This window comes from Acipenser ruthenus, chromosome 4 (assembly GCF_902713425.1).
Source record: "Acipenser ruthenus chromosome 4, fAciRut3.2 maternal haplotype, whole genome shotgun sequence".
Taxonomy (NCBI): domain Eukaryota; kingdom Metazoa; phylum Chordata; class Actinopteri; order Acipenseriformes; family Acipenseridae; genus Acipenser; species Acipenser ruthenus.
Genome location: NC_081192.1, coordinates 15,922,000 through 15,949,853, shown reverse-complemented (window position 1 = coordinate 15,949,853; position 27,854 = coordinate 15,922,000). Strand labels below are relative to the sequence as shown.

Below are 27,854 nucleotides of genomic sequence, written 5' to 3'. Positions count from 1 at the left end.
GACACTGAACAACACCTGCAAGCAAAGAGTCCATTTTGGTTGATCGAGGTCATCTGAGATTTTAATACAAAAGATTCTTGAAGCCTCATCAATGACACACCACTCATCTCCATATATAGAGGAAAGTGCTTCAATCTCGTCAATCTAAACAAAAAGGGGGAAAAAAGACATAATCATACTATATGTAGTAGACTGACAATGATGATATCACGAATTTCTTCCGGAGAGGCCAAATTTCATGGGTGACCAAATTTTGCATGACAATATCACATTTAGATCAGCTATACTGTTTCATTATACAGAAATGTAAGGTGATTTCCCCCCAGTCAAGGTCAGAGCACCCAGAAAGGTCACTGGGGTGGATATCAGTATATATTATATATATATATATATATATATATATATATATATATATATATATATATATATATATATATATATATATATATATATAACATTAGAACCACACGGCCCAAAGTGGTTTATACTGCTTATAACACGGCTACCAGTCATTTGGGGGAATTCAAATAATTTAAAATGTTTTTTAATTATTTTAATTGACAAAAACCAGAAACATATATTGTGTATAAATCCGCAGGGTAATATAGTCACATATTTAATTTACTTTAATTTAATTTATTGTTCACGTATTAAAAATAAATTGCATGTCTAAAATATCTATTTAGTTAGTCCAGCTGTCAGCGTTATAAAACTGGAGACTGAATACTGGTCACCAGCTGAACTTCTTGCACTCGCATAAAATTCTCTTTAATGTTGTTGAGGTTTTTTGGACTTATTTCCTTAAAATGAATGTCCATTTTTTTTTTCTTTAAGTACATTAAAAGCCCATGCTGTCGTTTTTTTAGTGTTTTTTCAATCTTAGTTTTCTTCTAAAAGTGGTTTTGTAACTAATAACAAATAAAATGGCAGTTTGCCATGGAATTTAGAATGTAGTGGTGCGTAGTATGCAAGCCATGTGGCAGCAGTGTGGAGCAGTGGTTAAGGCTCTGGACTCTTGACCGGAGGGTTGTGGGTTCAATCCCACGTGGGGACACTGCTGCTGTACCCTTGAGCAAGGTACTTTACCTAGATTGCTCCAGTAAAAACCCAACTGTATAAATGGGTACTTGTATGTAAAAATAATGTCATATCTTGTAACAATTGTAAGTCGCCCTGGATAAGGGCGTCTGCTAAGAAATAAATAATAATAATAATATGCGCTATATATACACACGGTCATGTGATGCTGTTTAACCAATCAGAGGGTGTTATTTTTCCAAGCCGTGTTATAAACAGATAATATATATGTAAGTTTTGTTTTGTTTTTTTATACAGATTACTATAAATAATGATGGTTACTCAAGTTGATGGGAAATTAATATTATTCATTTATTACATTTTATTTCTTAGCAGACACCCTTATCCAGGGCGACTTACAATTGTTACAAGATATCACATTATACATTAATTTTCATACAAAAGTATCACAAAGCACTCTACAGTACATTAAAAAAAGCATTTACATTTATCAAGCATGTCACACACACAACTGCTACGTTTTAAATAGCATATTTTAAAAACTGTATATACAAATAATAATGTTAAAATGCAGAAATTTGAAAGTTACACTAAACCCCACTAAGATAAGAATGCCATTTTATAAAAGTATGTTTTCAGTCTTGACTTAGAAACTGTAACAGTCCCAGCTTCCCTGACAAAAGAAGAGAGGGCATTCCATAATTTAGGGGCTCTGCATGAAAAAGCCCTTTATCCCGTATTAATTTTGTTGACCCTAGGAATAACCAGTAGTCCCGCATCCTATGATCTAAGAGTGTGATTTGGATCATATGGGGTCAGTAACTCCTGCAAATAACTAGGCGCTAATCCATTTAGAGCTTTATAGGTTAACAGCAAATCTATTTTAGTTGGTTCTGAGAGTCCACTAGCATAACTTCTGTTTTATCTGAATTTAGCATTCAATAATTCTGAGACATCCAGCACTTGATGTCTTCAAGTCAAGCAGCAAGTAACTCCCCAGCAGAAGTATTTCCTGGCTTTAGGGACAGATATAGCTGGGTATCATCTGCATAGCAATGGAAGTTCACTCCGTGTGTATGGATAATATCACGTAATGGTAGCAAACAGAAAGTACTGAATAGAGGAGAAACCTCAAAATGGAGCGAGGTAACCAGTGGTGTACCACAGGGATCAGTATTAGGTCCTCTGCTATTCCTAATCTACATTAATGATTTAGATTCTGGTATAGTAAGCAAACTTGTTACATTTGCAGACGACACAAAAATAGGAGGAGTGGCAAACACTGTTGCAGTAGCAAAGGTCATTCAAAATGATCTAGACAGCATTCAGAACTGGACAGACACATGGCAAATTACATTTAATAGAGAAAAGTGTAAGGTACTGCACGCAGGCAATACAAATGTGCATTATAAATATCATGGGAGATACTGAAATTGAAGAAGGAATCTATGAAAAAGACCTAGGAGTTTATGTTGACTCAGAAATGGCTTCATCTAGACAATGTGGGGAAGCTATAAAAAAGGCCAACAAGATGCTTGGATATATTGAGAAAAGTGTTGAATTTAAATCAAGGGAAGTAATGTTAAAACTTTACAATGCATTAGTAAGACCTCATCTAGAATATTCTGTTCAGTTCTGGTCACCTCATTACAAAAAGGATATTGCTGCTCTAGAAAGAGTGCAAAGAAGAGCAACCAGAATTATCCTGGGTTTAAAAGGCATGCCGTATGCAGACAGGCTAAAATAACTGAATCTGTTCAGTCTTGAACAAAGTAGACTATGCTGTGATCTGATTCAAGCATTCAAAATTCTAAAAAGTATTGACAATGTCGACCCAGGGGACTTTTCGACCTGAAAAAAGAAACAAGGACCAGGGGTCACAAATGGAGATTAGATAAAGGGGCATTCAGAAGAGAAAATAGGAGGCACTTTTTTACACAGAGAATTGTGAGGGTCTGGAACCAACTCCCCAGTAATGTTGTTGAAGCTGACACCCTGGGATCCTTCAAGAAGCTGCTTGATGAGATTCTGGGATCAATAAACTACTAACAACCAAAACGAGCAAGATTGGCCGAATGGCCTCCTCTCGTTTGTAAACGTTCTTATGTTCTTATATATAATGAAAACAACAAAGGACCTAGAATAGAGCCCTGTGGAACACCACAGACTTCAGACCTTCCAGATTTTGCCTCCCCAAGAGAGACAAACTGAAATCTATCGGTAAGATAAGACTTGAGCCAGGATAGGACATGGACAGACAGTCTTACTGTGTTTTCAAGACAATTCAATAAGATAGAGTGGTCTTCAGTATCAAAGGCAGCACTTAGATCTAAGAAAATTAAAACTGATAGAAAGCCCAAGTCAGAACTTATCAGCAGATCATTTACAACTCTGACAAGAGCCGTCTCGGTGCTATGTGCAACACAGACTCCACACTGAAACGTCTCAGATACACCATTACGTTAAGAATTATACATTTGTGTAATTGATTTGCAAAAACTCTTACTAGAACCTTATCTAAGAATGGTAAATTGGAGATATACTATATTGTATATTGTATATTCATTCAATATCTCATGTACACTTCGTTTACCCAAAAGTTCAACATTTACATAAATCTTGTCTGTCATGTTTATTGTGATAAATTCCAATATGTCTACCGTTTTTGTTTTTAAATTCCAGTGGCGTATGGATATCTGCCAGTGATATGCCCGTTTTTGAAAAAAGTGCCGACCCATGGTGATATGCTGTAATAGCAACCCCCCCATGTGACCTGTTTTGACCAATCAGGATAGAGTATTTAAAATACCCATTTTATTATGTGCTAGAATCCTCTTTGATAGAGTCTGTGTGATCTGCTTTCTGATGTCCAGTAATTATTTTATTTTTTAAAGTTTAGAAAGTCATTGCAGCTAAGAAATGAACCAATGTTAAGGGTGGGACTATTAAGGCGGGGGGCGGGTAATTAATGTGTCTAGGGTAGCAAAAATAAATCTAAGATTATTTTGTATTTTACAATGGAATTTAAACATGAATTTAAAAAATAACACTTTTGTAAAGTGTACATTCCCTGCTGAAAATTCTAGTTGGAAGTTGGGAATCAGAACAGATACTGTGTTATCCTTATATTACATACCAACAAGAAATATGCACATTTACACTTGTTTAGGTGTTTAAACAGTTGGCCTTTACTGTAAAAGGGACTATACAGCCACTGTTAAACCAGCTTTCAACCAGAAGTAAGTCTCTTGGTTCAGCAGGAGCAATTGGGTACCAGAAAAAAAAACGACCTTTTCAGAATGCTGGCCAGTGTTGGGATTTCCAACGTACAGTACTATACGTAGTACCTTTAGTGCGCAATTTATGTATTTAAGTATATTATTTTTTTCCAGATTGTTTTCGAATATCTTTTCTTTCAACACTTCAAAATACTTTTTAAAAATTAAACTATGCAGAATTTCTTCAGTAGCCAAAAAGTAATACAACAGCACGTAATTTGTGGTATTTAGGATTGGTGTTTGTTTACAAGAAGGGTTATGTGCAAAAAAAATACCGAAACCTATATATTCAGTTTATATTTTCGCAACCTACTTGATTGTGGAGGTTTTCTTCTTCTAAACCAGTATCAGGAGTGGTCGCCATTCAATCAATTTAATTATTTTCCACAGCGTACAGGAATTGAAAAGCACTGACTCAAAACTCCACAATAATGCAGCACAATACAGCAGCAAAACAGTTAGGCAAATTAGTTATGGAACTGTCAACTAGGTCCTTCAGTAAACATTTTACATTGTAAGCGACTACAACGTTTGCTCACTCATGTGCATGCACGTCAGAGCTGAAATGCTTCCGGAGCACCACGCTTGACGGCTTGACACTGGGAAAATGCCAAATGAGATACACACACACGTCTATGCTACCAAGTGAGGTCTCCCCACCAGCTAAGTGGGCACCATGACTTCCAAACGTTTTTTTAAAACCAAATATATATATAGAAAATTATGTTTTAAGCTCAACATTGATAATATTTGTTTAAATTAGAAAAAATATTAGGTTTACCATATGGCTCCAGATTAAACGGACGCTTTGAGACAGACCGGAATTTCAAAATTCCCTCTAAATTGAAAGTAATTCACGTATAAATGAGCTCCACCTTTGCTGAGATTAATCCTGCTGTGGTGGAATTGCTTGGGCGCAGCAAACAATTCACACTGATCAGCTGCTTCTGATCAGATCTTAATGAACGAATAGCTAATCTATCGATAGAGCAACGAGATGATGATGCGATTGTATTTGCAGAATAATATGGGCGATTGAATTTTAAGAAACAGAAAAAATAGCGACTGGCTGCAATTCATTCTTGGTATAATACAATTATTTGACGCGCATGCGGGTATTTAAGCACCATTATTAATTGTAGCTAAGGATGGTTCATTTACACCTTCATTTCAATTTAGGGGCAAGTTTGAAATCCCGTTCTGTCTCACAGCGTCCGGTTAATCTGCAGCCACATGGTAACCCTAAAAATATATTTAAAAAATAAACCACCAAGTGGGGACTTAAACCACGTTTACGCTATAAAGTGGGATCCTGCACAGCCTGCAGTAGGACTTTGTCTGAGCCGCAGCCACTCTTGAGTCCTGCTGTTCACAACCATTACAGACATGTTGCAGATTCATCTTCCTCTTCTTACAATTCAGCATTTAGTAGTTCTGAAGTTCTAATTCTTTACTCTAGATTACAGAATCTTTGCAAATGATTATGAGAATGTTTTAAAAAGCTAATTTGTAATTTTTAGCTAAACTAATTATAACCATAAGATTATTTCTACTTAATTCTAATTAACTCTGCAAATATTTTTATTATACTACATATCAATATATAAATATGATATAATATTTAATGTCTACATTATAATATTTACCTGACATATACTTTTAAAATACATTAATTTATATGTCACTATATACAAAAAAATATATAAATGCAGAAAGAAATTTGTATTTCAGTGTGAGCATCATTCTGTACTATGCAAGTGGGGACTTGTTTTGCTCAATACTATCTAAGTGGGAACTATAATGTGGGGGGGGGGGGTATTTATATAAAGGATTATGAACCTGGTGACGTTTAATACTGATAGAAAACTGAAAGCAGTTAGCAGCCTAATTACTATAACTATTGTATACCAGTTACCTACAATGTACTGGCATAGTGTACTTATATTGCAGGAAGCTGTGTGGTCCAGTGGTTAAAGAAAAGGGCTTGTAACCAGAAGGTCCCCGGTTCAAATCCCACCTCAGCCACTGACTCATCGTGTGACCCTGAGCAAGTCACTTAACCTCTTTGTGCTCTGTCTTTCGGGTGAGATGTAATTGTAAGTGACTCTGCAGCTGATGCATAGTTCACACACCCTAGTCTCTGTAAGTCGCCTTGAATAAAGGCTTCTGCTAAATAAACAAATGATGTGTGAGCATCATTTCACACTACCCAAGTGGCGACTCCAAACTATCTCAGTATTAATAATTATTAATCTACTTATCACTTTTCATTCATATCCGTTATTGACAACTCTAAATTATAACTATTTGCTCTAGATTACAGTATGCTTGTAAATGATTCTGAGATTTAAATAATTAAGACAATTTGTGAATTAAAAAAATATCAGTTATATGGAAAACACAGTTTCAATACTGTTTCAGTTAAACTAATTATAACCATAAGATTATTTCGATGAAAGATTTTAATTAACTGCTAATTTTTATCATACTAAATATCAATATATAAATATCATATTTAATATCTAAATTCTAATATTTACATAACATATCATTTTAAAATACATTCATTTAATTATAAGTCTCTATATACAAAAAAAATCAAAATGGAGAAAGAAATTCATATTTTGAAACCTGAAAGATATACATTTAATATAAAAAACAGTGTGAGCATCGTTCTGCGCTATCCAAGTGGGGACTTGTGTCTCTCAGTACTATCTAAGTGGGGACTCCATTCCACTGCACAGGGAACTATGAACCCAATAAGGTATAGCACTAATACTTCTAATACAAAATAATTATTAATCTACTTATCAATTTTCCTTCATACCCGTCATTGACAACACGCTCTTATACTACACCTACACACACTGGTGTGTGAGCATCGTTCTGCGCTATCCAAGTGGGGACTTGTGTCACTCAATACTATCTAAGTGGGGACTCCATTCTGTAAAGTTTCACCACAGAGAATTATGAACCCAATAAGGTATCACACTATCAATATATATATATCTATATATATATACACTGTATATATATATATATCCAACAATCCAATATAATATCAATGCAAAAGTGGGGATTTATTAGATACACAAATACATTTAATTTGGTAATTTTTGTAGAAAAAAAGCACAAAACTGTATTTGCAAAATAAATTATTTAGTACTGTATATATTTTTTTCAAGTAATGTGTATACAATACAGTATTAAGAAGACAAATATTAAGAAAATGTTGCACTTATACAGTAAATTAAGAAACAATAACAACTAACAAATATAGATACTGTACATAGCATATGTATAAGCAAAATATAAAATGTAATAATACAGAAACAGTTTTCAAGCAAGTGTGATTTTCTTTCTGGCAATTCTGAAAAGGCAAGAATTTTTTTTTGTCGTGATGTCATCTTGTGCAGTTTGAGGTTTTGGCTTCGCCATCTGTGCGAAATCTCTTCTAATGTACAATAAGAAACACCCTTCACACAGCATGCTAAATTATTATAAATCACAAAAAGAAAGATTTTATTATGAATATATTTTAAGTGAAAAATATATATTTTTCATTACTGTAATATTAATCCTCTCCTCTGGTGTTTTGAAATGGTTTGGTCCAGGATTTGTAGGCTACTTAGTTTATTTACTGCATTTGTTAAAAACACAAATGCAGCCGGTGAAACTTACACCTTGCTTGCATTTCTGTTTCTACAGTTTCATCTGGGTTTTCTTTGGATAAGCTTATGTCATGTTCATCGAAATTTAAAGAAAGGCCAAAGTTAATATTATAATTCTTTTTTTTAATGCAGTACTGAGCATGATTAAAATATCTTGGCTACTTCATTCCCTTAGTGTCGGATTTACAGTTTGCAGAAACAACACTGACTGCAGCAGCAAATAGGAACGGATTTAGCTAGTTTTAAGCTTCCAGCTTTCAGTATTTATACTTTATTATACAATTGTCAAACAAACACAACATGTATGGAAGTTTTCTTATTGAGAGTGGATTGACTGTAGGTAATAAACGCATACAATACTTGTGAATTCGATAGTCGTATTTAATATCCGATTGAATAATATCCGATTTTGTACCTTTAAATGTTTATTATAAATGAGTATATTTCACATAATGTATTTGTTGCTTAGTTCAAAACATGTGACTTTTTATTATTATTTGTTTATTTAGACGTACAGAGACTAGGGTGTGTGAACTATGCATTAGCTGCAGAGTCACTTATAATTACGTCTCACCCGAAAGACTGAGCACAAGTGACTTGCTCAGGGTCACACAATGAGTCAGTGGGTGAGGTGGGATTTGAACTGGGGACCTCCTGGTTACAAGCCCCTTTCTTTAACCACTGGACCACACAGCCTCCTTTAATTAAATATCTACTATCAAACAAGGCCTTTTTTCTTACAATTCAAAATAAATGCTCTAATTTTCACACTAAATAGCACTTAATAGTACTGTACATGCCACTATGCACCATACTCTATTCGCAAGACAACTGCTTAACCTTCAACATCACACCCAGCTTGAGGTGACAAAGCCCTCACAATGTGTGCTAATATGCAGAAAAAGAAGGGTGTGTGTGTGTATATTTCACAGCATAGCCTGTGAATACCTGCTTGTGCCACTCTGCAATCTACTTTATTTTGAAGATAAACTAATTAAATTAAATCTGGGGAAATCTGAGTTTTGCTAAATAAATGCTTTGCAAGCTAATCAGATTTAACAGTGGGTTGGTCAGATGGGCGGATATCATTTGCATGTTAGCTTCAGATTTAGCTTGCAAAATAAATATTTATTTTGGCAAAACCTAGATTTATTTTCCCAGATTATTTATTTATTTATTTTAATTGCTAACCTCAAGATTTATTTTGGATTTATCTGTCAGCTAAATGTTGACTGGCCACGTGTAAAAATCTGATTTAAATTTCATATATTTTTTTCACAGATTTGTTAGATTCCCAGATTTAACAGCTAAATGTTGACTCACCAAGTGTAAAAGAAAAAACACAAAGAAAGTGATTTCTGTAATTGTTCTATTGAAATATATAAATTAAAGCAAATATTCTGCTTTATAATAAAGCCAAAATAACATGCTGTGGCAAGGATGAAGCCCTGCCGCTGTAAATAATATATAAATAATCTTTGTATATTAATGTAATAATGTATGTGAATGGTGTTTGTTTTGACTGCATTTGGCAGAGATGGGGTTAAAATCCGTCCCTGCCAAACGCGTGTGTAATGTGACCAGAGTTAATTGTTTGATTGCTGATTAGCTGTGTCCACATACTATAAAAGTATTCAGATGCTGTACCTCTGGGCGATCGATAGTTTGCAGCATTCATTGATCCTTCTACAATACAAAGGTCACCAGTGCCTGAGGAAGAAAAGCAAGCCCATGCCATCACACTACCTCAACCATGTTTAACACTGGGCATGATGAAATTTTGAATATATTGTTGCTTTCTTGGTGAAAAAAGTTATATTTTGAATTCGTCTGATCACTTTATATTTTGCAATTTTCTAATAAAATCAGTTTTAAAATATTGTACACATTTTCAATTTTCCATTTACTGTTCTTAATACTGTTGTCTAAAGAAATTAATTGTAACTTCATAATGTGTTGTTATACTGTGTAATGTTGTGTGTGCATATATAGTATATTGTATTTTAATGTTTAAAAAAACACTGTAAGTCATCTTGGATAAATAACTAAATAATAATAATATGTTCCATTTCCTCTGTATCTTACCATTACATTTCTATTAAAATCTACTATAATTTGAAACAATACATGATTACATTTCTTTCTGTATTCCTGTCATTCCAAATCTTACTAAAATTATAATGTAAGTTCTATAAATTTGCTTTATTTTTGTTGCCTTTTACTTTTTTTATTAATCTGTGCAATACCTCATTTAATTTGTAAAGGTTTGTTATACAACTTTGTAAAGTTACTTACTATTAACTTGTGTAATTTTACATTAGGACCAATACACTCTTGAAAAAAGTAAGGGGGATTAATGGTGTCAAGGAAAAGTTACAGAAAAAAATCCTTAATGCAATTGTTAGTTCATGTAAGATAAAAATATTTTCATATCCTACTTTTCTGTACCTTAAATGTTCTTATTAAAATCCTAGTAGCACCACTATTATTATTATTATTATTATTATTACTATTATTATTATTATTATAAGGTAATATTACTTTTTTTTTTGAAAAGCTATATTAGTAGTTATCATAGATATATATATATATTTTTTATAGCTATGCTATTTATACTTCATTACAAATTATTATTGGTATGCAAGCCTCTTTAAAAAAAAGTCAATCATAGGGTAGCGTTGAAATAATCGTGAGTATTTATTTATGTATGTATGTACAGTAAGTATTTATTTATGTTATGTATTAATATTACAATATCAAAAAACCTGCGGGAAAAAAGCGTCTCCAAAGATGTTCATTAGCTGTCTGACCTTATCGATTATCACCCTTCATTCTGGGTTTCAAAAAACACACCCATTTTGTAAATCAATATTTTCACGGAATATTTGTGATTTTAATGTATTAGGAACACGTTAAAGTTTAAATAACACCTCTTCTCCATATCCGCTCCTTTCTGCTGCCTTTTATACATTACTAGGAATGGAGGTTCCTTGCCTAGGCAATATGGCCGCCCGGTTTGCATACTGCTGCTTGGAGTTTCATGGGCGTGGCCGAGCTTATCCTTCTATATCTGTGAGTGCAACGCTCTGAAAAAGTTCCAAGAACAGTCACGCTGTCATTTCTGTCGTTGCAGCAAGAGTCATTGTAAACAGGAAGAGTCAAGAAGGAAGCTTATTTTAATGCAATCACATGCTGGCCCATGGTAGTTGAAATTCACTTTCTGTGTAAAGACAGAGCTATGAACTCAGTAGCTCTCACATTCAAAAACGACACACTCCCACTGCTTACTTAGTGTCAAACTGAGGAGTTTGCCAATACATCTTTCTTTACAAAATGAGAGCTGCAAGATTGTTATGAAATTCACAACAACGCATTTGTTATAGGAGCAGCGACATATATGGATTCAGGGTACGTATTTATTTGAATGGTTTGTTGTATTGATGCTGAAAAATCGTTTACTAGTTTAAACAAATTATGTATTAGAAAATACTATATACCGGTATATCTATTATATTATAATGCACGGCCAACAGTAATTGGACAAGAGAAACAAGCTATTTTAGTTTATATTGGTTGTTTTATTATTTGCAACTGGGGGAGGGCAACAGGGTGAACAGACGTTGTTTCTATGCATTTTCTTTTGTTACACGATTGGATATGACTGCATGATTAATCGGCAGATTGTATAAATTACTAAATAACCTGTGGAATACCTTACAGGTACATGTTGGGACAGGTGGTTAGATAAGTGATACTAGGGCCACCTCAGTATTTTTCTATACTGTCTTTTAAGATTTTTGGGAACTTTGGGTCAGAACATTCCGTATGTGCTGCAAATGGACTTAACAAAAATAAACTACTCAAACCGTTTCCTTGGTAGACATGTACACTAAAAAAAACATTAATTTGTAGATTAGTGGAAGTGGCTGCTGCATTGGCCAACTTGCTCTGGCTGACCTTTAACAGTAAGTGGGCAGGTTACCTGGACACTGCAGAGGGTCACTGTGGTTCTCCAGGGGCCTTGTGTGCTCATTGGGCATTATTATGGTGACCACTGTGCTAGATTATCAAAAGGGTCCAGTACCTGACTTGTGTAAATTGCACTGCTGGGTAAAACCAGATTGTGAATGTTTTAAATACCTGGTCCTTAGCTAAGTATTCTTCCCAGCTAGAAGTTTTTACAGTAGTACAAACTGTGTTGACCTCTTGGGATGATTCTGAAACCATGTATATATTCCATAAAAAACAACACCCATTTCTTGTCATTTTCACTACTTTTGTCCCTTGACATACACAGACTTTTGAAAGTGTGATTCATCGTTTTATGAAAGTTTATGTATTTAAAACATTTAAACCTGAAAAACATGTTGCCAGAACTGTTTAAATAAAGTACCTGTAATTTTTCTTTTAATTTAACATCCTGACAAATTTTTTATAACTTTAAAGTCTGTTTCAAAGTGCTTTTCAAAATGTCCGCTGTAGTGCACTGGGGTTTGGTCTTGCATGTGCTGCACTCTGAGTCTCTCTGCCTCTTCCACAAACGGGCGCTTTTCAGTCACAGGCAATGCTTTCCAAGACTTACCTAAAGAAAAATGAGCCAATATTAGGTGTGGAAGTAATATTTCACAACATTGCAATACTACTTGTTGGAGAGACCCTTCTAATCTGCATACACGTTATTATAAATACCGTTTGTTAAAACCAGTACATGCTTTCTTTAGCAATCAATTGCATTATTACTCTTAAAGTTTTTTTTTTTTTTTTTTTTTTTTTAAAAACTTGCATTGCAAAAGCACCCAAAACGAAGCAAAAAAACGTACAATAGTTGAAACTTTAAACACATATCTCAAAATACTGTTTACTGTGCATCCACTGTTTTAGAACTGTTAGTATTTCAACACGTTTATAATCTAAAAGCTATATGCTATATTCAGACTCACAAACAAAATAACTTACCAAGCATTTTGCTGAGTTCTGCATTGTGCAGATCTGGGTTTTGCTGTGCCAGACGCTTGCGTTCATCTTTTGCCCAGACCATAAACGCATTCATCGGTCGCCGTATCCGAGGTTCAGTCTTGCCTCTGTTCTGGTTTCCGGAGCTGGTAGAGCAGGCTTCACTTTTGATTTTCCCTTCCCCGAGAGGACTTAAGGGATCCGTCCACTGACAGTGTCCAATTCCAGGCATCATGATTGACATCGAACACCTTCCCTGGGTCTGATCGTCACTTGCATACCCAGCGTCAGGACTGCTCATTTCTATTCAATTTCTAAACACAGCAAATGTTTAAATTGCAACCTTATGGTGTAAAGGTTAAACTATCACACCACTAAAACGAAAAAAACAAACAGCATTAAAAAACTCTGCTGAGTTATTTGTATTTCGTTTAGCACTGTAATCAACTGGCTATAGCACTGTGCTGAAAGGGCCGGGACGTTGTTTTTAAACACACCACCACCCAATCACTACCGAGCAAGGCGAGGCTTGGAAGGCTAAGGTGTGAGTTACTGGTGAAACTCCGCCTGATTGCCATTTACTGGACGCCTACCCCCGGACCAAGCTAAGTCATTTCCAAGTAAAACTTTTCATTTCACCAATACGTTTTTTTGTTTTTAATTATCACGAATTATGAAAAAACATAACAAGTGCTCCAGCTTTTCTGTTTCATACCACACATGGATTGTTATTGCTGTTTGACAACGTTGTCAATAATCCTTACACTATCAGTGCACTAGAGCAGACATTTTGAAAAGACCTTTGAAGCAGACTTTAAAGTTATAAGTGTAAAAAGTTGTCAGGATTTTAACAATGAAAAGAAAAACTACAGGTACGTTATTTAAACAGTTGTAGCAACACGTGGGGACGTGTAACGCTATAGTTTTCGGAACCCCGCTACTTACTCTTTAAGTTATCAATTAAACAAGTGTATCCATTGTTTGTTTGTTAATCTCGCCATGTTGGCAGTCACTGTTGATATTGATAGATACATCACAAAATAAAAAAAACTTGGTAGTGTACGTTGTTGAAATAAGTTAGTTGCACTTTAAAATAATGGTTGTAAACGCCTATGAATTCCAAAGGAATATCGCTTATTCCTATGGTGTTCCACTACGATTTTATTATGAATCTGGGGCAATTTTACCTATGTTATCTGTAGAACTACACAATTCATTAGATAATAACAAGAAAACATAAATTACACCGTGTAACAACTTTTTTTTTTTTTTTTGGTTCCTGGGTAGTAAGTGTTATTTCCTAATTGCTTATGCCTCAAAAGTATAGAAAATGGCTATTATTCCCCACAAACTTTGCTTTTGTGACCAGGACAGTGATATTTTGAAATTTACCTATTTTCCAGAACATTCCAGATAGATTCAGTGCTGAGTAAACTTGGAGTAACTACTAGAACTTTCTAGAACTTTCCAGTAATATAAATAGTAGTATAAATACAGGGGCCTTAAGCCCACCAGTTCAGTTTAGTTCCAGCTGCCTAAGTGGATACATATCTGCATTTTTCTGAGATGGCATCAGAAAAATGGTGGCATTCCTGATGGGTCTCCAAGGCGGTTTTACCAAATTTCCCTGCTATCTTTGCCTTTGGGACAGCAGGGACACCAAGGCGCACTACCACAGGCGGGACTGGCCACAGCGGACCTAGTTCTCTGTTGGGAGGAACAACGTCAAGTGGGAGCCACTGGTGGACCCCCGGAAGGTGCTGATGCCACCACTGCACATCAAATTGGGCCTTATGAAACAATTTGTCAGAGCTCTAGATAAGGAGTCGGCAGCCTTCAAGTACCTTCAAGACTTCTTCCCTAAGCTGTCTGAGGCAAAGGTCAAAGCCGGTGTCTTTGTCGGACCACAGATAAAGAAGATCCTGGAGTGCAGTGAATTCCCCAAGAAGCTCACTAGTAAGGAGAAAGCGGCTTGGAACAGCTTTGTCGCGGTGGTTCGGGGCTTCCTGGGCAATCACAAGGCCGAAAACTATGTGGAGCTGGTTGAGACTCTGGTGAAGAACTACGGCACAATGGGCTGTAGGATGTCCCTCAAAGTCCATATCCTTGATGCTCATCTTGATAAATTCAAAGAGAACATGGGAGCGTACTCGGAGGAGCAAGGCGAGCGCTTCCACCAGAATATACTGGACTTTGAACGCCGCTACCAAAGACAGTATAACGAGAACATGATGGGAGACTACATTTGGGGGCTGATTCGTGAAAGTGATTTACAGTATAATCGTAAATCTCGAAAAACTACTCACTTCTAAATCTTTTGTAGTCATTTTTCTATTACTTTAGTATAAATACATGTGAATTTGGATTCATATGTTGTTTTTTTCTGACTTTATGTGAACGAAAAGACACAAATTTGCCTGTTTTCTCATTGGAAATACGTAAATTTCAAAATATCACTGTCCTGGTCACAAAAGCAAAGTTTGTGGGGAATAATAGCCATTTTCTACACTTTTGAGGCATAAGCAATTAGGAAATAACACTTACTACCCAGGAACAAAAATGGTGTTACATAGTGTTATTCAGATGCTATTCATATGCATTCCAGTTCAATTCTATTGCATAAGCGTTACCCAAAAGTTTATAGGCTTTAAAAAAGCGGTTAAAATTTCACATTTGTGTAAGATCTGGCAACCCTTGTGGCCAACAGGGATGGGTTACTGTAAAATGTATAACCTAGGCTTGCTTTTCTCCTTCTCTCTCGTAATATGTTTTATCTTAGATTTTATTTTTGGAAAATAAATCTATAACCACCAAATTACATACATTCTCTAAGGTATTGTACAGACATTCTCTAAGGTATTGTACAGACATTCTCTAAGGTATTCTACGTACATTCTCTAAGGTATTCTACGTACATTCTCTAAGGTATTCTACGTACATTCTCTAAGGTATTAAACGTAATTGGCCTACTACACAGTGTCCTTGTTTTTTTGTTAATTGACAGGGTGTGCAGTGTGTTGACACTTTTTGGTTTCCTGGAGTTCACTGACAGACATTTCGCCACACAGTCTGACTTCCTCCATGATGTGCTAGGAAGAAAAAAAAAAAAAAAAAAAAACTAGCTGTGTTTATTCCAGCAGTTACTGACATTTTTTAAGAGAAAGGATGGGAGTTCAATTAAACCATGTACTGTATGTAGCAAGAGTATTTGAGTAAATATTTGTGTGTTGCTTTTAACTTCCATCTGTTACAACAGCAGTGTCTTTAACGTAGGAAAGATTGTTGTATTTCTTTACTGATTGAGAACATAAATAAATCCAGAGTATTTTCTCACGATACTGTTGGTCATCTGATTTATTTTTTTCAGTGGACTGCTGACTGAGTTTGTCTGTTTCACTAATTTCAAAACAGCATCACGTCAGAGACATTTAAACCCCAGGACAATGGCATGTTTATGTAGAGAATTACAGTGTGTTTACTATTATAATTATGTATACAGTATATCATTTAATTAAATATGCAACAGTTCATTAAATACACACTAAATAAAAGACGCAACAGTAATTTTTTTTTGTTATACTTGAGAAACCTGTATTTCCTGAACCGAAGAATACAAAAACAAGCAACCATAAAAACCCAAAGATCTAAAACACAAGGAAAGGGGGGGCAGTGATTAAGCTATTATTAACAAGGGGTGAGAAACCTTAGCTGGCACTCATTTAAGGACTTTACACTGTATTTACCCATTTACTGTGCCTCAAGAACCACAAGATGGCAGTCAGGGGCAAATACTTGGAGAAACTGAATAAAAAATTGGAGAGAACAAAAGCCAACAGAAGCTGTATTGGAAATGCATAAGGATCATTTGTGACCTTTATTGTTCTTTACCTGATTCAGAATAGACCCATACTGTATCAAAAGGTTGGAGAGTCATGTTTCAGAAAGTAAGAAACATTATGTTATTGATAATATGTATGCAGACAGTGTCTACATACAGTTTTATCATCACCACTCAAAAATATATTAACACTTTCTCCCAAAGAGTATTGAGCTGTGCCATAAGTTAAGACCTCTTGCAAGACATGTCTGCATTGTTTATTTCTGGTTTTATGACTTTAATTGTTAATTTTTCCATTCTGAAAAAAAAGTGCTGATATGAGGCGAAGTGCTTCGAGAATCCAGTGTCTAGAAGTAACATGAGGGGCCGTTATAAACAGTCAATAGCCAGTAATACCAGTGAATCTGATGTCTGTCCCAGGAGGATAGATTTGGACCCTGAGGAGCAGTTTCTTCACGATGCCCGGAATGGTAACATTGAGGAAATTCGAAAGCTGCTGGATTCCAGGAGACAAGGAGAGACAAACATTGATATCAATTGTAAAGGTAACCCATCCTTCAACTAATGATAACAAGTTAAAAAGCAAGGTGTCCTTGTGTGGTGTGCAGGGTGTCATACAGTCGGGAGTGTAGCTTTGCACCCTAGCTGGACAAGGCTGCCGATCTAAGCTGGGGATTCCACAGGGAGCATTGCATTGGCTCTGGCACTCCTGCAGGCACAAACAGTAGGAGCAGCTGTAGACACTCGTATTAACCCTTGATCACTACAGAATGTTAGATCTATTCATTGATTAGCAATGCAAAGTATACATTTGCAAACCTGCACCTACTACTGATATTTATGAACCATTTAAGCTGGAAACTTCTCTTGCTGTGTCAATTATACAGAACAAATGCTTTAACTTCCCGTAGAGTCATTATAGTTGGTACGAAGTTGAATTCTACGATTCTGTCTCAGTTCTGTTACAGTTGGTGCCCAGTGAACAGTAACCAGTGATGTCATCTAGAAATAAACCATTGGACAGCATACAGATCTTTTTCTTATTTCCGTATTTACAAACCATTCAATCTGATATGACAAACCCTTCCACTTGTGCTAATTCAGAATGCTTTGTTTCTGCTTATTATCTATTAGCATATTATCTTAACTTTTAAATAAGGATATTAATGTTAATAATACTGTGTGTGTAGTGGGAGGGGGGCTGTGTATTGGTTACTGAGCACTGGTATGTATCTTGTATCTTACAACGCTGCATGCAACAGTGAAGTTCCATGTCAGTTGCAATTTCATTATCTGTGTCAGGGAAAAGCAAGTCTAATTTGGGATGGACTCCTCTGCATCTTGCCTGCTACTTTGGACACAAACATGTGGTAGAGGAACTGTTAAAAGTAAGAGTCTCAATTTAAACACTTCCACTTTGAACTTAATACTAAAATTAAGAGTATTCTTCGTTAACATGTATCCAACATACCTGTTATATTGTCAGGCCGGCGCAGAAGTAAACGTGCTTAATGACCTGGGGGATACACCCCTGCATCGTGCAGCATATACTGGGAGACAGGTAAAAAGAAACCCTTATCAAGCAAATACAACCTAGTGGTTTAGAAATATTTGGTGTCTATTTAAATAATTATTTTAAAAATGCCGTTACAAAACATTAAGTACTCATTTTCTGGGTCTGTATGTATCGGTATTTAATCTGATGAATGTAGTATTAACATCTCAAACGGTTCATTTGTTAACGTGTTCTCAAACTTTATTTTGTGACAGTCATCTCCCAATATATTTTATTTCTCCATTTTTATTGCTGTCTAGGAGCTGGTTATGCTGCTGTTGCAGTACAATGCATTTGCTACTATTAAAAATGGCACAGCACAGACACCAAAAGAAGTTACTAAGGACAAAGAAATACGAATCATGTTAGAAGGTAAGTATTAGATGATAAAAAGGAACAGTAATAATCAGCAGTTATTGTTTGTACAATAATGGCTTAAAACACAAAAAATAAAACTATAGTGTAAAAATTACTTTACATTGCCTCTTGTTTTATTTGAAAGCATTGTGCTTCATTTAAAATAGCATAACATACGTTGTAACATTTGGATCATACTTTATACTAACAGTATGCAAGTAAAACTTTGAATGTGAATAAGATACTATAGAATACTATGATATTTTATCACTGACTGTTGTAACTAGTTCTTAGTGAAATGAACATTGAATTAATGCAGGTTCATTGTTTGTGTTGCATTAATATCTATCTAATGGTTTCAGCTGCAGAAAGGACTGAAGAGAGGAAGCTTGAGGAGCAGCTCTTAGCAGCAGTGAGGGAAGGGCAGACCGGCACAGTCGCTGAACTGGTAAGAGATTTCTTATTTGTTCATCGGAAAGGGACTTGAATCCCAGGGCTGTATGCAGAACGTGATTGGTGGTCTGTATCGTTGGGCCTTGGGATACCACACTAGTTGGCCATTTTAAAATAAATAAAAGTTAAGACTTCTGTTTGTTTTCAGTCAACCCATTTTTTTATTTCTCAGTTCAGGTTGGACAATTATTTTATTTTGCCTAATTTATTTCTCCAAAAGGTGTGAAAATGGTTTTGAATATACAGTATATATTATATATACATTGACGACTAGTATAAACAGAATAGGTGATGGTTCTGCTTAGGTAATGCAAAATACCAATTTGAGAAGAAAATAAGCAACTTAATGTATTTAGTAATGGTTTTTCTCCCTCATTTTAAAATTTTGCCACATCACATTTGCTCATGTACAAACGTATTAGAGGTGAACCTTAGTGAAGGTTGGTTGAGCGTTAAAATAATAAACTGGAACCTCTATTCAGGTATCAGCAGGAATTACCTTAAACAGACTACAAACTGCATTATCATAGCATCTGATGTACCTATTTTTCCAGCTTAACAGGTCAAAGCCTCCCAATATCAACTGTGTAGACCTGCTCGGCAACACCCCATTGCACTGCGCAGCATACAGAGGCCAAAAGCAGTGCGCTCTGAAACTTCTCAGGAGCGGGGCAGACCCCAGCATCAAGAACAAAAACAGTGAGTAATGGGTAGAGGATTTATTCTTTAACATTTCAGTCTATATATTTATATTGGTTCTAGCACTTAACAAACAAATAAATAGCACCCACTTGTTTTTTAACGCAAGTGCATAACATTAATAATCATAGTTTTGTTATATACGGCTATAGTGGTACACACTAACTTTTCTTGTATGTCTGATCACTGATACTGATGTGTTTTGGCTTTTCTAAGTACTTCAGAATAGGTTCTCTTTCAATTTTTTCCACGGACAGATCAGACTGCTCTTGACCTTGCAAAGGGAGCTGAGATGAAAGAAATACTTGAGGGCAGTCCTCTGAAGGTCAGTGCAGATATGCATTGTAAAGAAATAGCAGGTTTCATACATAGGATATCATACTGTAGCCTATACATTTGCAGAGTGTTCATGTTAGTCATTTCCATGTCAAAATTGGCACATTTTAAGTTGGCATGTGTCAAACCTAAAAATGGTAAGTGCTCAATTTTGAAGTGGGTTAATTGTAACCACTATACTGAAATTTTGTGTGTGTTTTTTATGTAATGCTTGTTTTGTTTACTGTATCTTCTGAACATGCAATACACCTCGAGTGACTGTAAACCTACTGAAAATGGCATGGGTTAGTATTTTAATTTTCAGTCCTTTTTCTGCCAACTGAAAAAAACCACAATCAAAATCCATGGAAACAAGTGAGCATAGATAGGCTAAAATATAGTGCATCGTTTTTAGCCGTTGACATTTTTTATTTTTATTTTTATTTTTATTTTAAAGGTTGTGAACCGAACCTTGCAGAAATTTCAAGGACCTGTTTGGAAGGTAATTGGTGGTGTTTTCATATTCGGATGAAAACCTGGATTCATATTCGGTACACAACTGTATTCTTTGATTCTGGATATCGTGCAAGAAATAATGTCAGATTACCATTTGAGGTAGAGATTTCATATTTGCAGGATTATATTAACCCTGCACCTGAATGTGTTGGTGACCATGACATGACCTTTGAGCATATTGCTACCATATTGAGGTCTTAGGACTTTTAAGTTTCTTGGGTATAGAGACATTGAAAATGCTGCATACTGATGAACCCTTCCTCCTTCATGAATGCAGTAAGACATACAGATGTCAGCTCTGGCCCCTTTTATCACTCATGTTGGCAGTCCTAGAATCTTATTTTCTTTATTTTTTTTTTGTTATGTTTTGCTCTGCTACAGTGAATTATTAATCCCCAAGTAGTGGCATATTGACTATAACCACCTTTTTCGTAATCAGTCTCTTTCTGTCCTAGAGTTCACGCTTCTTTGGATGGCGGCTGTATTGGGTGGTTCTCCAAGATGGAGTTTTGTCCTGGTATCCAAAACAGTAAGTTTATTCTTAAAAAAAAAAAAATCACATCTTAAACTATCCATGTTTTGGTCTGTTCTCCTTCTCTACATCATTCCTTTTTCAGGTCAGATGCTGCAGCTAATAAACATCGACAGGGATGTAAGCACCTCACACAAGCTGTTTGCACGGTAGGGTGTGCCTAGGAAATCCATTCTGAGCTTTACACTTCAGTGGCCCTTGGTCAAGGTTAGGATTAACCTTTGTTAAAACAAAAAAAATCTCCACAAGTAAGTTTATTAACCCCTTCCATAAGCAACATTTGTTCCCACATAGTTTTTCATATATGCAAGAACCACTTTTCTGAAGTGATGAAACTTGGTTAGGGACTTTTGTATAGTGTAACATTATTGCGAGTATCAGATATGTGGATAAAGTCAGAGACTATGTCCTTTCTGCTTTTTTTTTTTTTTTTCCCTTTGCTCCTTAGAAAAGTAATCACTATGCTGCTGTCTCCATCAGTAAACTTGCAGTCTATTTCTGCTCATTTTGTATGTATACATTTTTTTAAATCTTGTTTTTAATTAATGTGGTTATATTCATTGTTTATTTATTTTTTCTCACCCAGGTGAAATCCAGAGATGACTCCCTTTTCTCTGTTAAGTGCTTTGATGGTAGTATCCACAACTTTAAAGTGCATCCAAAGAATGCACCAGAACTTACAAGAAACGTAAGCTCAATCCATTTATATTTCTTTGCCTCATACCTTACTTTTAGAAAGTACCACTGGGGTGGTTCATCTGTTATTTCTGTCCCCTCTGCAACTCTGATTAGTAAATGGAAAATCAGATTTTCTTTTTACTTAACCCTAGAATACTCCTTGGTGTAGGAGTGAGAACAACCACAATAGTGGTTTACTCATTATTGAAATACTGGTTTGTGTAATCTGTTCTATTGTTGCAATATCTAAAAAATAAATGTAATGTTGAGTAGCATGCCCATACAGTGAATCCTGGTTCGATGGTATATATTCATCATAGCTTTTATTTTAAAACAAATTAATTATGCTAGATAGATATGTTTGACAGGCTGGTCTTTCATTGATTGTGAGGAGGGTCTTGAAACATGATTTGCAAGATTGACTGACTGATTTAGTTTTCTTTTTAAGAAATGGCTGGAAGCAATAGAGGAGCATTCTGCCTACAGCACCCACTACTGCTCCCAGGACCAGGTGAGCGAGGAGGAAGAGGAAGATGTGCTATCTGTGGGGCAGCTGAGTGATTCATTACAGGTAAGAATGAATGTTGAATGTTTCCTAATTTACATTTCCTTTGCTGACATACAGCAACTCTTACTTAGTACATTTTCAAATCTTTCATTGAAAATGTACCAAACTATCTTTTCATCACCTGTTCCAGTTCTCCAAGGAAGTGTGTGTATTTAAAAAATAAATAAATAAATGAAAGTATTGGAGGTATACTTATTGACAGTAAGGGAAGAAATGTTTTTTAAAAAATCTGAACAAATGATGTTCTGTAGCTGGTGATTCCTTTGATTAAGTAGATTGTGTATTTTGTCTCTCTGTATAGTCTTATTACTCCTCTTATTAAATGTTTGATGAAATTATTAAAATAACAAATGCAATAAATAAACCACTTGTAGTATTGCACGTTTCTCATGGTTAACACTTTTTTCCCACAGAAAGCACAAGCATGCCAGCAAAAGTTGGAGATGGAAGTTTCTAGTTTTCTTTCAATGGTGAAAGAAAACAAGGTTACAAAAGGTAAGATTTGGGGTGGTTGAGAAGTTTATAGTCGTCCATCGTGTACGTATGACCATAAAAAAAAAAAAAAAAAAGATTTGTGCTCCTCTGCAGAAATCCTTTGGTTATTACCCTTATAAACGTTTCCCATAGTAAAAAAGCAGAGCACACTGTAATAAAGCATAGATAAGCATGGCAAAGAATAACAAAGTGTGGTAAAGCATATTAATAAACATGGCAAACACTGTATAACCATGAGAAAAGCATGGTAAAACTACAAAAATACTGCGGTAAACTTTTATAAGGATACACTCCGTATATACTAGGAGCCACCAAGCCTGTCTGGCAAGCTTTTGTGCCTATAATATTGTTTTCATACCCAACACATAGGGAATGCACACAGGTGTGCTCATGTAACTAGGGACCTTTATGGCTCTTAAGGTGGAGAACATGAATCAGCCTAAATCATGACCAGGTACAAACCCAAACTAGCATGGGTATATTTTAACAGGATGCTGCTTGTCTTTTGTCAATTCTTTACTAACACATACCTGAACAGTGCGGGGTAAAATTCAGAAGTGATAGGCTTTGAAGAAAATGGAAACAAATACAGAAGAAGTAATTACGGGTAGTGCTGTGTACTATATATAAATGTAAGGAAGCTAAAGTACCCCAGCTACAATGTTATACAAATATCTTGTACTGTATTTTGGATCTACAAAATGTATGCACCGTAGGAGAGATTGTGGCTGAAGTTCATTATAATGTGCTGACCTCGATGACACTGCCTAGTAATGCTTTCCTAAGCCTTTAAGGATAAGCTGTCTATTTAATTCTTTACATACTTAAGGTTCTGAGGCTGTTGCTCTAAGCAGCAATGGCTCTTCAAAGAAAAGTAGAGGCTGTACAAAGAAATACTTTCAGATATAAAAAGGTGGGCCATTTGTATTGGTTTTGTTTGGAAATCTTATAATACTACACACAAAAAACAGCCATAAAAACAAATGTGATCACTTAGTAAAATCACTCAGCATCCTCCTTTTAATCATGAAACACTTTGTCCATGTTTGGAAATGTCCACCAGTCCATGGGGGAGCTGGAACTTTGAGGGAAGTTCTCATTTACTGTAGATTCAGGTAAACATGCAAACTTTACATTGAAGATAACTGTATTGACCTTTTTAAAAGCAGGTTCTGGGATGACAAAGGTTTTTGAGAATCCTCCAATCCTCTTTAGATTGTGTATTATGGCAGAGTGCTCAGTCAGAAAGATTTCTGTACAATCATAGTTGCAGCCTGCTCATGAGTACTTCCTTGTACTATAGAAATCGATGTCCAATAGAGGATCAGTTTACCGGGGATGTGATTTATGGTCTGATCCAGGATCAAATTCTATATAAGGACTGAAATCTTATCAGGAAGCTTTCTGTTTTAGCGTAGCACTTAGGACACTCACAAATCTAGTTTTAAAGCTTGCAAGTTATTACCCAACTGTCTTGCACAACTTTTCATTTTTTTATTATAATTATTATTATTATTATTATTATTATTATTATTATTATTATTATTATTTGTATTTATTTTTCCCACAATTTGGAATGTCCAATTATGCTTTTTTTTCTCCTCACTGCAACTAGTCCCTACACAGCACAGACTTTCTGAGGGTGAGCAATCCAGAGCAGAGTTGGGCTGGCTACCGATCCTGGAGAACAGAGAACAGCCCTGCTTTTTATCCACTCTGAATGTGCTTGGTGTCTGGCCAGTAGGGTTCACTGTTGCACGATAAGGAGAAGGAATCCCTGCCTGTTTCCCAACCCCCACCCCAGGAGCATCAGAAGCATTGTGACACCCCCAGAGTCCCCAGCAAACCTTGGCCTCTTTGCACAGCCTGGACGCAAACTGCCGCCGTCCAAGCTGTATACACCATCCTGCGCTCCCAGCGGCAGTGCTTTAACTGGATGAGCCACTCGGGGACCCCTTTTTAATTATTTTAATTAAAAATATTTACGCATGCCTATAAGGGAAGCAGCATGAGTTTGCAAATTCATCACCACTGCTACAACAGCTAATATTGCATAAACAATTCTGCTAGCAACTATACATATATATATATATATATAATATATATATATATATATATATATATATGTGTGTGCCCAATTATTTTAACCCATATCTTTCTCCCCAATTTTGAAATGTTCAGTAATTTTTTCCTCTCATCGCTGCAATTCCCCACACAGCTCAGGAGAACTGAAGGGTCCGTGGGCGTCCTCCAATCCCACGACCGAGCCAGCTTCCTTTTTTACACCCAAGAACTCGAGAGCAGATGTCAGTGAGCTACCAGCCTCCTAAAGGACAAAGGCCAGCCTTTTGAACTCACTGGGGCCCTGGCCAGCAGGGTTCGTTGTAGCGCGATGAGAAACAGTCCCTGCTGGTTTTGCCTGTCTAATCTACGGGAGCGTCAGAGCCAGCAAAGACAGGCCATGTCGCACAGCCAGGACGCTAACCTGTGCTGGTTAACTCACCATACACATCACACACGCAACTTTTATGGAGTCACCTCAGGAACAATCTAATGGCAAATTAACCATTTTACTGCACCCTTTTTCAGTCTCTGGATATCTGGATATATCAGTGATGCAGATCTTTTTCACATATCCATTTTACTTCATGTTTACAAAGCATTTGATCTGATATGACGTTTGATTTGTTTTTTGTTCAAATTTAAATTATTTATTTATTAATGTATTTTTTTTGAATAAGATTGGAATTGCACTTTTTAAGTCGTAAATCTAAAATAAATAAATGTGGATTTGGGAATCATGATTAATTTTATTTTTATGATATTGCAGGGTTGTGGCGTTAGTAAATCATTTGATCTTTGTGTTGTTTGTTGTATTTTATGTAACATAGACATATACTAGAGTCACTCTCTGAACAGTCTGTGGATCTAGTATATGTCTGCGATTTAAGAACTATTGGTGATTTGTACACCTGCCCAGAACAATCACTACAGTATGAAACGGGGGTCAGCAGAGTTTAAATGTTTAGGAGGAAGTTGTTGTTTTCAGACATACTGTATTAAACTAGAACATGTATGTGGGGTACAAGAGCTATGTTTATCTTTACTACATTGGTGAAACCAGTACATGTTTAAAAACTGTTCAGAAACTTTGTAAACAGAATTAACCTTCCTATTGAAGACTTTCATTACTATGACTTTTTCCTGAGTAATTTAGAAAAAAAGCCCACTTTTGCTATTTACCTCCTTGTTTAATATCTACACATGTCCTATAACTCGCTAACAATTGTACTTCTTATTTGCTCCAGGATTACCTGTTACAGTCCTCCAGAAGTTAAAGGAGCTTTCTGAGGTTTCTACTGAGACCTGTGCAGCCCTGAGCAACTGCCTCACACTTTTCACCAAGCAACAAGGGGTTTGTATTTAAACTTTAACAGACTTCTTATTTTGAAGTTTGCACCTGGATGAATATGAATTCATCTGATCTCTGCAGAGGTTGCAGAAAGTAATGCTTTCGTTTTGATCATGTCGTCTTGGTGTTGCATCATGACATTTTATTAGGTTTCAAAGTGAATATTTAGCTTGCAGACTTGCATTAAATTAAAATGTAGTGTAAAATACAGCCTTCATCAATGTGATCAGTTTTATACAGTTTTCTAGACAAGTAGAACTGTAGTATTTTCTGTTAGTATCCAACATGCAAGAATTAGGAATGAAAACGATATGTGTCTCTTGATTTAAACCTGGTAGATTTAGTTTAGCATTCGTACCCTGCTGTCAATAGTTCAATAGTAATCTATTTCTGAAAGTTTGGAAGTAAACCTGTTCCTTGATAGACATTTTGTAATATGAGTCATACAAAAATGGGTATCTTTTTTTACCCTTAGGCAACCAGCGCATTTTAATGAATACCAGTTTCTGATGCCAATGAGGAAGCTCTTTGTTAACTGCCTAAGCTTTTTGTCATCCTTTCACACCTGCCATGTGCAAGGTTGTATGTCCTTGGGATAGAAGTATCACGGTAATCCCTGTTTATACAGGAGCTGACGTTGTGAGGATTTTTTTTTTTTTTTTTTTTTGCTGAGGCTTGCAAACTGCACAGAGATCTTCATCATACACTCACTCACTCACTCACTCACACGCACCTAGAGACCATCTCAAACAAGGAAACTGTACTGGGAATAAGAACAGTAACCTGCACAAGCAGTAGAGAAAACAATCTGGAACACACAACAACAGCAACCAAAAAAGGTAGATGCCAAATATTAATTCATATTGTAATTTCTGTATTATTATTTATGATTTCTCAAGATAAACGGTATGTTTGATTGTAAGCAACATTTGCACTGATTTGTGCCAACTTGCAGGTAGATGTGATACAAACCAGAGTCATTTTAAAGATACAATAATTAAGATATGGTAAAACATTGTATATTGAATTCGATGTTACACAGAAATGGAAGCCAGATGGGATATTTTAAGAGCTGATTTAAAGTGGAAGGCAGTCGTTGCCAAATAATTATTCCGTGATCAAGAGCTGATATGAAATTATCTTGCACAAAAAAAATAAGTGAATATATTTGCACTTTGTAAAATGTAGTCTTGTATATAGCCAAGCATGGAGTATGCTTTGTTAACTTAGATGACAGGTGTGGCTTTTGTGTGAGTGAGACAGGGTAAACATGAGTTAATAGCAGTGCAGCAGTGCTGTTTGTGTGGTGGTTGAAGATGGGGGAGATCCTGAGGGATTTATTTACATAAAGTCATTAAACAACATATTTCTGTGAATCAAAATACAATAAATCCGACTGAATGCAGAGGTGGAACATCTATCCTTGTGAAAATATACTACAGTACTAATAATGCAATAGATGTGGTAATACTTCTTCAGCACTACTGTTTGTTTGG

At 35.7% G+C, this 27,854-nt stretch overlaps 3 protein-coding genes across 7 annotated transcripts in view; 1 reads left to right on the top strand and 2 right to left on the bottom strand.

Annotated features, from left to right (window-relative positions):
• The window catches only part of impact (impact RWD domain protein), a 76,980-nt gene extending 72,104 nt beyond the window's left edge, over positions 1-4,876 (bottom strand). For all 4 annotated transcript variants that reach the window (XM_059022084.1, XM_059022087.1, XM_059022085.1 and 1 more), the window contains exons 1-2: positions 4,630-4,876; positions 16-144 (exon numbers count right to left, since the gene is read on the bottom strand). In XM_059022084.1, coding sequence (XP_058878067.1) covers positions 16-144; positions 4,630-4,680 — 180 coding nt within the window. In that variant the 5' untranslated portion in view covers positions 4,681-4,876. The remainder of the gene's footprint in view (positions 1-15; positions 145-4,629) is intronic.
• Positions 4,877-11,041: 6,165 nt separating this feature from the next.
• osbpl1a (oxysterol binding protein-like 1A) overlaps positions 11,042-27,854 on the top strand; it is a 55,629-nt gene continuing 38,816 nt past the window's right edge. For both annotated transcript variants that reach the window (XM_059022082.1, XM_059022081.1), the window contains exons 1-15: positions 11,042-11,395; positions 17,199-17,323; positions 18,081-18,166; positions 18,265-18,339; positions 18,594-18,705; positions 19,053-19,138; positions 19,698-19,842; positions 20,100-20,167; positions 20,615-20,659; positions 21,129-21,202; positions 21,291-21,354; positions 21,792-21,893; positions 22,332-22,454; positions 22,865-22,946; positions 26,255-26,361. In XM_059022082.1, coding sequence (XP_058878065.1) covers positions 11,385-11,395; positions 17,199-17,323; positions 18,081-18,166; positions 18,265-18,339; positions 18,594-18,705; positions 19,053-19,138; positions 19,698-19,842; positions 20,100-20,167; positions 20,615-20,659; positions 21,129-21,202; positions 21,291-21,354; positions 21,792-21,893; positions 22,332-22,454; positions 22,865-22,946; positions 26,255-26,361 — 1,305 coding nt within the window. In that variant the 5' untranslated portion in view covers positions 11,042-11,384. The remainder of the gene's footprint in view (positions 11,396-17,198; positions 17,324-18,080; positions 18,167-18,264; positions 18,340-18,593; positions 18,706-19,052; positions 19,139-19,697; positions 19,843-20,099; positions 20,168-20,614; positions 20,660-21,128; positions 21,203-21,290; positions 21,355-21,791; positions 21,894-22,331; positions 22,455-22,864; positions 22,947-26,254; positions 26,362-27,854) is intronic.
• On the bottom strand, positions 12,385-13,407 carry LOC131736827 (transcription factor Sox-17-alpha-like). Its single transcript, XM_059022083.1, has 2 exons — positions 12,944-13,407; positions 12,385-12,569 (listed from the first exon to the last, which is right to left on the bottom strand). The coding sequence occupies exons 1-2, from the start codon at positions 13,239-13,241 to the stop codon at positions 12,400-12,402; spliced, it is 468 nt and encodes a 155-aa protein (XP_058878066.1). The 5' UTR covers positions 13,242-13,407; the 3' UTR covers positions 12,385-12,399.